The sequence below is a fragment of the Melitaea cinxia genome, chromosome 9, assembly GCF_905220565.1.
Source record: "Melitaea cinxia chromosome 9, ilMelCinx1.1, whole genome shotgun sequence".
Lineage (NCBI taxonomy): Eukaryota > Metazoa > Arthropoda > Insecta > Lepidoptera > Nymphalidae > Melitaea > Melitaea cinxia.
The window spans coordinates 7,494,699-7,509,162 of NC_059402.1; the positions used below are offsets into that span (position 1 = coordinate 7,494,699).

General features: G+C 32.3%; 1 protein-coding gene across 1 annotated transcript; it reads left to right on the forward strand.

Annotated features, from left to right (window-relative positions):
- The first annotated feature begins 1,015 nt into the window (after positions 1-1,015).
- Positions 1,016-8,434, forward strand: LOC123656611 (protein FAM117B-like). The gene is made up of 7 exons (XM_045592280.1): positions 1,016-1,232; positions 1,582-1,709; positions 2,186-2,333; positions 2,919-3,058; positions 3,967-4,066; positions 7,405-7,508; positions 8,294-8,434. The coding sequence occupies exons 1-7, from the start codon at positions 1,016-1,018 to the stop codon at positions 8,432-8,434; spliced, it is 978 nt and encodes a 325-aa protein (XP_045448236.1).
- The last annotated feature ends 6,030 nt before the right edge of the window (positions 8,435-14,464 follow it).

The window sequence follows — 14,464 nt, forward strand, 5'->3', positions numbered from 1 at the left end:
GATAAACAGACAAACAGACAAAAATTCTAAAAACTATATTTTTGGCTTCGGTATCAATTGTAGATCACACCCCAAGTATTCTTTTAAGAAAATATTTAATGTACAGTTTTGACTTTCCTACCATTTTATTATATGTAAATATAAATTACATGCGTATCGACAGTTGCTACAACCACGGCTCTAAGCAACTTGTCAGTGTAGTTGCGGCATGTCATTATGCCTGTGTCTGTATGTAATGAATGACACAGAATGTATCTATGTGTGTGTGAAAAATGTAAGTTTGTTTTTAATTTAGTATGTGAGAGTTTCGTAGTGGCAGACGATTATTTTTGTGTGGGAATTAGTGTGTGTGATTTCCCCCCGCAAAAGATGACAGACAGTTTTGTATCGGTATAAAACGCAATGGCTACTCCCCTCCGTGTTGCTCTTTGGTTTAATATTAATGCTAGTCTAGTATAGCAACATTCAAGCTTAACAAGCCAGAGACAATCAAGTCATGGCGGAGTAATCAGCTGTTAATTGCAATGCCGACGAGTAGAAATAAATCGTTTCCTTTCGGTCACTAATGCATAATTTTCTCCTTACTTTCCTTCTAAATTATACATGTAGAAAGTGATATTCAATTAAAAGTTTTTTTTTAATAATCCAAGAATGGCGCGATGTCCTGTGTCATCTGTCAGTTTAATTCATTCATCCATTGTAGTGCAGAAAAAAATGTGACTTGTTTGGTAAATTCTGTTTTATCCATTAATTGCTAGATGAAGAATAAATACAGTGGTTCCATGTTTACTTATCCTTTTACGAACTCGCCGGTAACCATATCGTATAGTATTTATATAAGTACGCAGCGCAGCTTTCATATGGCCTAACAAATTCCCTCTACAAAGAACCTGTGCGGCGTCGGCGGTTTTTGTTATTTTATTGGACATTAAAGTGATTTAGTGTTTTAGTTTATATGTTATATTCGGTGCAAAAATAATTTGTTTAAGTAAGTGTAACGTGACGATTACACAAAATGTCGAGCCGTGTTCGAAAACAATCGGATTGTCCTGTGGGCAAACAGGGTCCTATGAGGGCGACACTGCCGGTGTCGTCGGTCATGAAGCAGAGCGGGGGACTCAAAAAGAACGCTGCTATCAGCCCGACACTGTCACCCACCAATGTTTGGCGAAGAATATCGCCAGACCACGCACTCTCTGGCCAGAGGAGTCCTGGAGCTGTTAACTACAAAGGTATTTTTATGTTTTGTATGAAATGTTCTATGGAATATTTATTAAAGTTGTTCATTTTAGATAAATAACAATGTAACCGTTGGAAATTGGAGATAACGCTCAAAACAATAATAACTCAACAAAACAAACATAAAAGATTGTTATTGTCATAAAAATAGAACATCAATTAGATATTGTTGTATCATAAATTTTGGATGGCTATTATGCTTATAGTTATATGAATAATAATAAAAAAATCATACTTTTATGTGTAAGAAATGTATTCAAATATATTTGAAATTAGAAGTTATCGCTAAAATTAGTAAAAAAAAAAAATATAAACCAAATTCAAGTAAAATTATAATTATAGGCAAAGGACGATTTGGCTCCAATGTTATCAGGCGTACAGCTTCTTTAGACACTTTATATCATAAAGGACAATGGCCCAGAGACTACTATCTTCATGCCGGCCAGCTACAAGTTGATAAGTCAACACAAGTAAGATATTTTATGATATTTTTGTAATATGCTGTACACATTGATTTTGAAATAAAAAATTTAATAAAATAAATTTGAATGTTATGTTTAATATAAATAAGTACAATAATTTTATTCATACATGTAGATTTATATTTTGTTTTAAGACTTTTGTGCTATCTTGTTTATATTTATACAATTATGGCATTACACAAAAAGAATTATCTTTTTGTATATTAATTATTATAATAGAAATATATACTACTGCTACAGCTCAGTTAGATTGACAAAATTGTTGCTACATATTGTTATTCATCAATAAAAAATTATTTTTATTGACAAAAGAATCAAAAATGATTTTTGACATTATAAAGAAACAGTAGTGTACAATGTCTATCAATAAACTAAATAACAGAATTGACATTAAGAATTAGAAAATCAAAGTTACATTTGGTAAACAGACAAATTTTAACATAAATATTAATATTCATCTATAGACTGATGATGGAGGTGGACTATCTGGAAGGTCATCACGAGGATCGGATGATGATAAATTAGACCGCTTTTTGAGGAGCCGTTTGCAAAGACCACATAAACCTAATGCTTCAGGAGATTATTCTACACATTCAATGAGCCCCGGATTCTGTAAGTAAATTTTAATTTCCTTTTAAATTATTTAATTCTTAAATTATGATATATAGTTATGATCCGTACTCTGATATAAGACATAAGACCTCTCTTCATAAGATCCGATAACTTAATAACATTGTAATATGTTATTTTAGTGTCACTACAGATGCTCCAAGAGTATGCATATTAGGATAATGAAGATAATGCATACATTTTATCTGCAATTCACAGTTTGACATACATTTTATCTGCAATTCTCAGTTTGATCCACTTGAGAAAAACTGATCACTAAATCTGATTTTTTTGTTTAACTAATGTTTATAAATTTCTATTTGGTTAATTTTAATGAAAGTAACCTAAGTTACTACTTTTAATGAAAGTCCTGTTGAAATTATCCTGAACTTTTCAGGGAACAGTTCTAACAACAGATTATTGTTGTTTTTTTGTTATAAATATAGATAATGCTTAAATATCAATCATACCGGTCTTTATATTTTTGTGAAAAATTTTAGTATTTATTTTTTATGAATTAAAAAAGAATTCAATTTCTTTTACTTAACTATAAAAGAATTAATATATTTTATATTCTATTTTCCGAAGGGTCTCGTTTTGGCAGTGGTGGTGTACCTTTAAGAGCAGCACGCTCTTCTGTTGAAGGTCTAAACCAAGAGATAGAAAAACTTGTTCTCTGCCCAGCAAGTGGTACTCAAACACCACATCTTGATAGACTACGAGATAAGGTCAGGAAACATTTTTTGACGTTAACTATAAATTGGAATGATTAAATTTATTTTATTACTGTAAGCTGTGTGTGTGTGTAGCTTTGAATGTTTACTAATCTAATATATAAAATTCTCGTATCGCGGTGTTTGTCGTTAAACTCCTCCAAAACGGCTTGACCGATTCTCATGAAATTTTGTGTGCATATTGGGTAGGTCTGAGAATCAAACAACATCTATTTTTCATCCCCCTAAATGTTAAGGGTAGTTCACCCCTATTTTTTTTTATTTTTATATTTACATAAATTATTTATTTTTTATTTTATTATGATTTGGCGTTGAAAAATACATACAACCTTAAATTTTCAATCTTCTACCACCAACCCCTATTTTTAAATAGCGTTTAGCGGCAAGACAACGTTTACCGAGTCAGTTAGTTTATGTAGATAATCCAGTAGTATATCTTACAAGAAAGAATAATAATTTCGTTTAACAAAATTAAGAAGACAAACAATGTTTCTTTCTAATATTTTGAAATCTTACTATGCAGTGATAAAATTAATGTTGCCACATGATAGCTGGTAACTAAAAGAACTCTTATTTTTTTTTTTTTCATTCTTTATTTATAAAGCCATACACCTATATAAGGTTAAGTGGGCTAACTCTTAATTTCAAAAATGTTAAAAAATTTGAAATGAATTCTAAAGTTTTTATGCAAATAATTGATTTATTTTTCCAATTGATTGATTAAGAAGACATTGTTCTTCTAGATAAAGCTATTTTGTATATATGGAAACCACTGGTATATGTAATATTTTTTAGATTTTGTGATTATTATATGACTGTTTTATATGTGTGTATAAAGTAAGTCAATGTGCTTTTGTATCGTTTTTATATACCCAATAAATAAATAAATATTACGTTTATAGGTGACTCCTGAAGGCCACCGTGCACCGGTCCCAGAACTTCTAAGACGTTCAGTCAACACGCAAACACCTCACGACCTCTGTCATACAGCACACTCATCAGGTATAGTTTACTTATTACTAAAAATATCTGTTCTGCATCGGTGTTTTAATATTCATAGGCGTTTCTTGCTTATCTTGTACATTTCAATATTAATACTCAGATACATTTGTATTTGTAGTCTGTGTTGCTTTAAATATTTTAAATTTTAAATAAGCACAAGCATAATAAATTAACTCGTTAAAGGTGTTAGAAAGAATTGTTGTAATTATAATAATGGTAAGATTTGAAAATGATTATCAATTATGGGTATAGATCCACCATCAAGGGGTTCCCTCTCCAGTGCGGGCTCAGCTGAGCTACTAGCAACAGGTCTTAAATCTATCTATACCTACTTGTAAGAAGAATGCACTGCAACTAAACAAATATTTTTTTTAATTTTTTTTTTTAATTTCATTATTTCATCTTAAATTGATATAAGATCCTTTCAGTGTTCTGTAGACGAAGGGTTATCAGGGACCAATTTTCGGGATCCTATCATTAGTTCTGTCAGCCATTGTAGAGCTGTACTTTTGTAAGTGTAGTTGGTGTGTAGATTGACTCACATAACTGAAGGCCCTATAATCAGTCAGGAGGTTGACAGCACCATTTCTCAGAAAATTTATTATTATAAATTGTAAAAGAAAACAAAATAAAAACTAAATGGGATCCATAACTTACGACAAAAAAAAAATAATAATTAAAAAGTTAATGGATACTAGGATGCTCCATTGCTATATAGAAATATTAGTTATTCACCATCAGCGTATTACAGTCTGATCACCCGCTATTAGTATAGTTTATAATATATTTGTTGTTATTTATAAATTATTATTGGTATATTAAAATACATTAAATACAGTTTGACTTACAAAATACACTATATCTATCAAGAAAACACTGTGACTATTGTGCTTGCAACAGTGCCTAAATATTAGGTACTCAAAATAACCATCTACAACATGATAAAAATTCGTTTTTTTTTTTTTATAACGGTCGGTATTTACAATAGGGCTACTGACCGTAAAAGTTTAAAAACTTAAAATGACGAAAAGCCCCCACACGTAGGCCTTCGCCCAATAGATGTGCGATTTTACTAATAGCTGCTTGGCCAATTCGCGTTATAATTTAATAAAATTAGTAAGGATAAACAGGTTTTTACGATGTGAATAGATATTACGGAACCCTTCGTATACGAATATAAACAACGCGTGCTAGTAACAAAATAATAAAATTAATAAAACTGCTTTAAAAAATTGTAATTGTTGCAGTGTATTCAAATGACTAGACAACCCCAGCCTCTTAGATGATAGCACTGAACACATTAACTCAAATATCCAAGCATGTTTTACTATTTATTTTCATTAGACATCGGTCATACAAAATTAAAACACTAATAAACTGACAGTGGTTGTATAATAAGAAGTAGCGTGTGTTTCTAGTTAGAAGTTATTTAAGAAAATAAGTCTAGTTTTATATAAGTGCACATTTTAGGAGATTAGATTTAGTTTGGTGCTTTTATTATATAATTGTATGGTGATATAATTGTAAGTTCCTAAACGAGCATGTTACTTTGTAACTGTTTCAGTTACATTAAAACTATTGTTTGAATAATTAGTCTGTAAGTTTGAAAGTGTGCTTGCTATCACATATTTTTTTCCTGCCATAATTGTTAAAGTGACTTTTATTCAATTTTTTTTGTACTTCTTTATTTTAACGAAAGCTGGTGCTTGTCATATGGTCCCATTTAAATTTGATCCAGGTCTTACGAGTATGAGTTGTCTGTAATATTTATTTACCAGTTGTGCTCCGCAGTTTCATACTCGTTAATTTGAGGTTAAATATAGCCTATAGCCCTCCTAGGTAAATGAGCTATCCAACAACAAAATAGTTTTTCAATTGGAACCAGTAGTTTATGAGATTTACGCGACAAATAAACAAAGTTTTCAGCTTTATAATATTACTATAGATTTAAATATTTGTTTGTCTACCCTACATTGTATTACTTGTCGATGTGAATTGAAGTCGGTTTTTTATCTTGAAAGCAAATACAAATCATACATAATTATATAATATGTTTTGATTAATATATTATAAGTATTTTTTTTTTTGTGTTCCAGATATAATTGCAATTTCCCGTTCTGTCAACTTCATGTCTGAGATTCTATTTAAAAAAACAAAATAAAGATTTGACATTATTTTAAAATAAACAAATATCTTACTTATAATCATTAATAATAAATAAATTCATTTAATCTATACTAATAAATATAGAGCCGATTTTTTGTTCGATTATACTGATAAAACTACTGAACCGATCGAAATTATACCATAAGATGCAGCATGTTTCGGAGAAAGTTTTAGTAAGTGACATAGTGGTGATTACTTATCGCGTAAAAAAATATGGACGGACAGAGGTCGCTAGTAACACACAGTAGTGGCTAGTGACTTATAACCCAAAACATTCTTTTTTTTTTTAATAAACTAGCGACCCGCCCCGGCCTCGTACAGGTGCAATGCTGATATTAAATATACTACAGATTGTCTTTATATACAACGTTCACGGCTTTATTTGTCATTAGATAATATAAACCTGTTTTCTTTAGAGGTTACTCTTGAAAGAACGGCAATTAATTGACATGTATTATATACATATAAACCTTCCTCTAAAATCACTCTATTTACTAAAGAAAACCGCATCAAAATCCGTTGCGTAGTTTTAAAAGTCTAAGCATATAGACAGCGAGAAGCGACTTCGTTTTATACTATGTAATGATGCATTTATTATCTTAGTTACGAACGAACAATATTTATGTAATCTTTAAATATACGAATTACTCCAGCTTGCAGTATTATTTTAGTTTGATTGACAATTATTAAAATATATATAATAAAAAAAAAGTTACGTTAGCTTTAATTTTAATTACTATTAAAACCATAATTTATCGGCTTGAATCTATTGTGATTCTATGAACATGCCTTTGATTTCAAAATGCGAGCTAGGTTTACCGCTTAGCAATATCGATATAGATTTTTTATCGACATTAATCGTGCCTTTATCGATAGTTCCTCATCAAGTCATCACTGTGTAGGTTAACAACTTTAAGGAATAAGTCACTTGACGTTGAAACTTAAAAACCACTAGTTTTTGTAATTTTATATAATATTCTTCAAATTGCATGAGTCAATCTAGATTATTATTATAAAATCTAGATTATTATAAATTATCATTAGAATTAGCAAAAAACTTTTAGCACATCACAACACCATTGCAATTTTATTTTTAGACGAGAATTTTTAGCTTTTTAAGAAATGTTTTTATAGGTGACAATTTATTTTAATTTTCCTAATCTCAATTCCAGGGGGTAGTGTTTGCTCATCGCCCGACCTTGATGGCTCGAAACTAGGAACTTCACCTCAAATAAATCGCTTTTTAGCACGCGAACCTCCCGATGGTTGTGAGAAGGTAAAATTTTTTTTTTCATATCTATCTTAGAGTGCAATATAGTTGCTTAGGCATAGTCTTCAAAAAGCTAGCTTTATTAAAAGGCAGGTTATATTTTTTCTAACGGCCAGTTTCAATATTCTATTTGTCTTTGAATTGGCATACTAAAGATAAAATTTCGTCGTAAACTTCGTACAAATTACGTAAAAAACTAGCGCAAAATCAAATTGATCCACTGTCCACTGCTGGACATAAGTCTCCATAACTTCGCGCCAAAAATGGCGTGAACTCGTGTTTTATGCCCATAGTCACCACGCTGGACAGGTGGGTTGGTAACCGCAGGACTGATTTTGTCGCACCGAAGACGCTGCTGCCCGTCTTCGTCCTGTGTATTTCAAAGCCTGTTGGTTGGTTGGTTCAAGTCATCAGTTGGATGGTTATCTCGCCATCGGTCGGCTTTTTAAGTTCCAAGGTGGTAGTGTTATCCCTTAGTCGCCTCTTACAACACCCACGGGAAGAGAGGGGTATATTCTTGGGGTAGGGGTATATCCTATATTCTTTGCTGCCGTAACCTCACAGCCAAATTCCAAATTGATATAATTTATATCAATTACTTACAATTGATCGGTTTAGTGGATTCCTTGTGCAAATTTTTATCTACTACATAAATAGTTATTATTATTGTTTATTTAATTAAAAACGAAAACGAATATAAATCAAAAACTTTTTTTTTCATATTTTGCTCGTAAACCGTGAGATTTATCACGTATAATTAAACATTTATAATTTCTTTTGTTCGTCTTCAGGTAAACCTGAAAGCGGGCGAAGGCGCATTCTCGGAGCCGATAGCGGTGATAAAGCCAAGCGCGCCCGCGTTCACCCTGCGGCCGTCGCTATGCTCCGCCTTCCAGCCGCTGCAGCCCGCGCCCGCGCCCTCGCCGCACTGACCTCGCCCGCCGGCGCCCTCGCTCGCCGGCCCCGCTCCGCCCTCGCTCGCCGGCCCCGCCCCGCCCCCGCTGGCCGGCCCCGCCCCGCCCCCGCTGGCCGGCCCCGCCCCGACCCCGCTCGCCGGCCCCGCCCCGCCCGCGGCCCCGCCCCCGGCCGCGTCGCCCCGGTGCGACCGCTCGCCGACCGGGGAGCGAGAGGGCGAGAGACCGCGAGGGCGCAAACTTACGATATTCAAACGTTTTCATTTTAAGCCGTTATTTTGCTGCTTTCCCGTTTATTTTGACAGGACGCCTCGGTATTAATTGTACGGGCACTACTTGGCCTAGAGCCGCCCTTGGACACAGCGACATCTCGAAGACTTGTAATATATTCGATTTTGACGTCTCTCCCGAACGATCGCTGACTCTCATTATTGTACCGTCGTCGACGCTTATAGGATCCGTTTCGACTTTTAACATTCACCGACATCCTCGCCGATAGAGCATTACGGGAGCATTATTAGAGATATTACGGTTGACGACTCATATCAGTTTCGTTACTACATTAAGATTAACAGCCACCGCCGCCAAAGTCACCGAAATGTCGATGACATCACATACCTGACGATTACCGAATTATATTCGGGAGAGCAATAACTAGGGTTAGACAAAATGAGTAGCTATTGACGATTTCGATTGTCGTTAGTTTGAAGTGTATGGAAATGCTAAAAATTATTGCGTGTTTCATCATGTTTGTCATTTTTATACATTCCACTGTTTGTCTAGCCCCAAAAAATTATTCGTATATCATTTTATACATTGACTATAAATCCATCCAGTGAGGCTGCCGTACGATATTGAATTATCTTGATGAAAATATTGTATGTTTCAATATTTTTAATATCTAAATTAATTTAATGTGTCTCAGTGCCCGGATGTGTAAGGTACGTCACGTGCTTTTATTGATAATACTCTAGGAGCGGATTTTTTTTGCAAATTTGAAATGCTTTTATCTCGCATAAAATAAATTAATAGTTTCCTTCTTTTATCGTTACGTTATTGAGTATTCGATTCGCCCTCTAATATTTAAATCTTATTATAAATACTTTATTTCTCACCATAGCTGCTCCAAAAGCGATTCAATTTATAAGTTTCTGCAAAGAAATTTATAATAACAAGATTACGACTTCTGATTGAAAACAACTAGCTATTAAACTAGTAACTTGAGTTAATGACTTAAGGAAATGACAATCAGTATGTAATGTTAAATTGCACTTGGGTGCATTCCATCATATTTATTTGAAAATTTAAAGGCTGCAGTTTGTAAACATTTAAAGCATCTTTGACTCCATTTATATGTAAATCATAAATAAAAAAATCATAAAAAATAATGAATAACTAAAAATAAAATTATTAATATCTTTTACACCTAAAAAGATAAATAGAACTTAAAGAAGTTAAACATGTCCTAAATGTTTGGTGTGTACAGAAATTATTCTCGTAGTATGGTATGCATAGTAAGGACTATAACCACAAATATAAAATGCATTATCGTTTTAAATATGGATAATGAACATGTTTAAAGTAAGAACATAACAATGAGATAACAATGACATCATTACTACTTCAGTTAGACAAATCAGTAACATCATTCTAAATGTTTACTTTCGTACTAAACATATATTTTATTCAATTAAATTCAGGTCCTTTATAATTTAAGGGATATAATGAATAAAAGCACTTAATTTGTTATAACGTAGCATGTTGGTAGTACTTATTCGTGTTATCTGAAATAGTACAACAGAATTTTAATCAGTAGTGACAATAATTGTATATAAATAAAATAAAAAAATCTATTTGGATACTAAAAATATACCAAAATGCTATGTCCATTTGTAGTGATTTAGAAAACTGATATTTGAAACGATCAGAGGAACAGTGGCCTTATCCAAGAATTTCCAAGTTGAGCGTTTTATCTAGAATAAAAAACTTAAAAGCTTTTTATAACAAGCTAATGTTTTTTATCAGTTGGATACATGCCTTCCCATAAACACTTCCAACTTCGAAAGTCTATTCTATTCGATTTCGATTGTTTAGTCTAGTGTTGATTTCGAAGCTATTTAAAAAAAACTCGTAATTAGGTAGTCCCCTGTCTCACTTTTTTTTAGATTAGGCCACTCTTTAGCTGAACGCCTCATTTGAAGTTTACCAATTTTTCATTGAATGAGGACATTTAGTGTCATTCGGTGACGCTATCGATTATCAAGTCTGGATTTAGTTACGTAACCAAAGCAAAGTCACTAACCGTAGTACGTACTTTTATTTGCGTTTTCATACTTTTAATTTGCGTTCAGATTTTTTCAAATATGTTCAGTTTTTCGTAAATCAGAAGGTGTGAATCGAAGCAAACCGGAGAGTGACTGCATATAAATTTTGATCTCAAATATTTTTTAAAATGTGTATATAACCTTTTATATGTATTACAAATTAAATAGTTCGAATAACACGTTTTAATTAAATATCGATTTAGTTTTCCGAGTAAAACGCTAATATATTTTTATCGTTGGTGATAAATAAACTTGGACCAAAATTCTCAAGGGCCAGAGTATATGAGACGTGATAGGAGCAGCGTAGCTTGATGTAGGCGGATTTCTAATGAACATAGCTTTAAATAATGGGATTTGACAAAAGAAAGGTGGAAGAAGATAGACTGATTTTTTAAATCTTTACTAATGCTTTGGTACAGGTATCTTGACAATGATAATTGTAACGTAAATCTAAAAAAAGTTTATACTCGAATAGTCTGTGCGTCATTTTGCTCTTAACCTGGAATTAGAAATTGAATTATTGTCACCTCGGATAGGTACAGCTTCACATAATATAATATAATGAGTATGTATACAGAGCTTTGTAACTTTTCTTAAGAAATGCTTAGGGCGTCAGGTATCTGTACTGGGTATAATGGATAGACACGGTATTCGTTATTATATCATTCTGGTAGAAAGAAAGGACCACGCCAATTGGATCTCTCATTTTGGCCAAAACACATTTCTATCATCGAGACTGATAACTTAGAATGTTGAAAACATAGTTAGATCTGTTTATTATTTTATAATGTTTTGTAAATTACGACGGCAAAATATATATTTTTTTGACGGCTCACCTTTGGAATATAGAGTATTTTAAATCTTGTCATTGCTCAAATCTAAATTTTTATTAAGAGCCATATATGCCGAATTTCAAATATAAACATTGTGATTGTAAATTTCAAGTTGCCGATATTTATATATAAATATATATATATTATAATTTACATGTATGTATTGATTATTTTTTTAACAAATGAATGTGATATGTATGTGAATATTGATTGTTACTTGACAACTTTCGGTACTGAAACATATTAGTGCTTATATTATACTTACTACTCAAAATAAAATAGGTGTCACTCCATATAAACAGGTTTATATACAATAATAGCATAGAATTATTCTTTTAGCATACAATATACTAACTAAATGAATATTTTCAACTTAAATTATGAAAACTTAAATTGTCACCAGTTTTTGTACTAAACGTGGGGTATGTTTTGTGTATTGAATAACATGTGTATGTCAAACAAATAAAATTGGTCTCTATTTCGTTTTGAGTAGTAATTTATACACTGACATTCATAGTTCTTGCACAAAGTGAGCAGTAACCACGAGTTGTGAAGTGTTACCGAAGGTGCTCAGGAGTGATTTTATATTTGTAGTGGGGCCTGTTACTGGCTTGCGACATGACACGTTAAGATGTTGAATATCTTCTTGGCTTATGGTAAATGGAAGGCAGTTTCGTTTTATTTATCTATAAATTAGACAAACGATTAACTGTAAAAAATGTTTTAATAATGTATAAATAATTTCGTATCAGTTTTAGTAAAGTACATGCATGTAGATACTTTAAAAATATTCAGTAGTAATATACAAAGCCAATAAAATGTCATTTATGATTTCACATTCATTAGTAGTAAATATATAATAATAATATACGCTGTGCGAGAAAATGAAAATCATTTAAATATGGAAGACAAAGCCGAGCCAGTATTTAATATCCGGATTACTGTGTAGATTTTTCTCATAAGTGCAATATCTAGCTGTAATGTTGACAAATATTCTAGCGAACCGTGTAAATCGTTAAGCTGCGAGAGCTGTTTTATTACTGTAAGTTTTGTTTCGTCCCTCTCAGACCCTTTACTTAGTTGCACATTTATCATAAAATATGTACAGTTTCCGTAATGTAAGCTATATATTTGTAATGCTTCCTGTTAGCTTCCGTGACGTTAATAGAATACCCACACGTGAAACCCAAAACAATATTATGCTTTACTAACATGATACTTACAATATTTAGATTTATGTCACAGGTCCAGGTTGTACTTTAGGATTTATCTTTCCCAATGTCGTTACCTAATTTAAGGTTTAGTAAGTAGGTGACCCGAAAATATTAGCTGTTAATAAATGTGTGCTATAAAGGTACACCTTACCAAATAATTTTATGTAAATCACTGGGTGTGGAAGATTTCTATATAAAGTTGTTAGCACATTCCACTACTACTCGCCGATTACTGGAAAATCATATTAACCACATGAACAACTTTATGTAGAAATGTTAATGTTTTTTAAAGTACATAAAGATATTTTTGTATGTTCAGGGTAGGAGTTGAGCAAGATGTACCATAAAAGTAATTTTGCTAGGACCTTAGATTTGATAGTTCTTTTATAGATGTTTAATATTATTTTAAAGTTTGCTTTTAGATGATTGATAAGTTTGTAATTTTTATTACTATGATATTAGATTAAATACTAACATTAAAACTAAACCAAAAGTGCCCATTGAGATAAGTTTATAATTCAAGCAAGCCTTTTGTTCAGTATTTTGTTAAAAATAATGTTTAGGCAACAAAATTAGTGATTAAGGAAATTATGAAAAGATTGTTGAGTTTTAGTTTTCTAAAATTATGAGGTTTATTGAAAAAAATCTTAAATTTTTTTTACACGTCATGCTCGACAAAAGGCTTGTTTTTAGAGGCATTAATTAACATCAATAATAATAGTATCGATTTTAAGTAATGATAAGAATGGTTTTATTATAGTTTTGTTTCAGAGAAGAAATTCTAATTACTATTTTTGTTTCCAATATTTTATCACTTTTACCTGTTTTCATTGTAATGTATCTTGCTGTATTGCAGACATATCCAATATACAGACTGATTTAAGAACTTCTTTTTTATTTACATGACCAAAAAAAGAGTTGCCTGACTATCAAACCTTTTTAATTTCTCGTTTAATAAAATGAAAAATATATAAAAACACATTTTATATATTAGACAAAATACAGGCAAAATAATACTTCGACATTATATGATAAAATTGTTGGCAAATCGATGATAACAGATAGAACAATTTATTAACATCATTTGTTATTTTATTCGTTTTGAAGATTAAACTTTGATTTTGGTCCTATCTAGAGCAGCGTTGTCAGGTGTTTGCCGTGGTCTGGGTGTTTGTGCAGTCCTTGTGGGTCTCCGTCACCGTGCCTCGGAGAGCACGTTAAGCCGTCGGTCCCGGTTGTTATCATGTTACATCTGATAGCGATCGTTACTCATAGTAGTATCCGCCATATATCCGCCAACCCGCATTGGAGCAGCGTGGTGGATTAAGCTCTGATCCTTCTCCTACACGGGGAAAGAGGCCTATGCCCAGTAGTGGGATATTATAGGCTGAAGCGTTAGAGCAGCGGTGTCAGCACTATTAAGCCATGGTCAAAGGCACGCTCACTGTGATGTGATGAAGAAAGTTTAAAATACTTATTAATGATGTTCCGGATATCCGTTTCCGCGAGAAAAATGAGATCCGTATCCGTCACTTTTCTCGCGGATCTTATACGGATTCAATTGACAGGATTAAATGCTGCATAATATCTTAGATTATGTGATTAAGTAGTTTAATAAAAATATATTTGGCCCCTTTAATTACAATCGTATAGTCTAACTAGCTGACTCCGCAAACG

What these genes read in the sequence shown, in the direction of transcription:
- LOC123656611 (XM_045592280.1), top strand. Translation starts at nt 1,016, where the DNA reads ATGTCGAGCCGTGTTCGAAAACAATCGGATTGTCCTGTGGGCAAACAG. An exon ending in AAGTTGATAAGTCAACACAA is followed by an intron (nt 1,710 to 2,185) that starts GTAAGATATTTT and finishes ATTCATCTATAG; the next exon opens with ACTGATGATGGAGGTGGACT. An exon ending in CTCCCGATGGTTGTGAGAAG is followed by an intron (nt 7,509 to 8,293) that starts GTAAAATTTTTT and finishes GTTCGTCTTCAG; the next exon opens with GTAAACCTGAAAGCGGGCGA.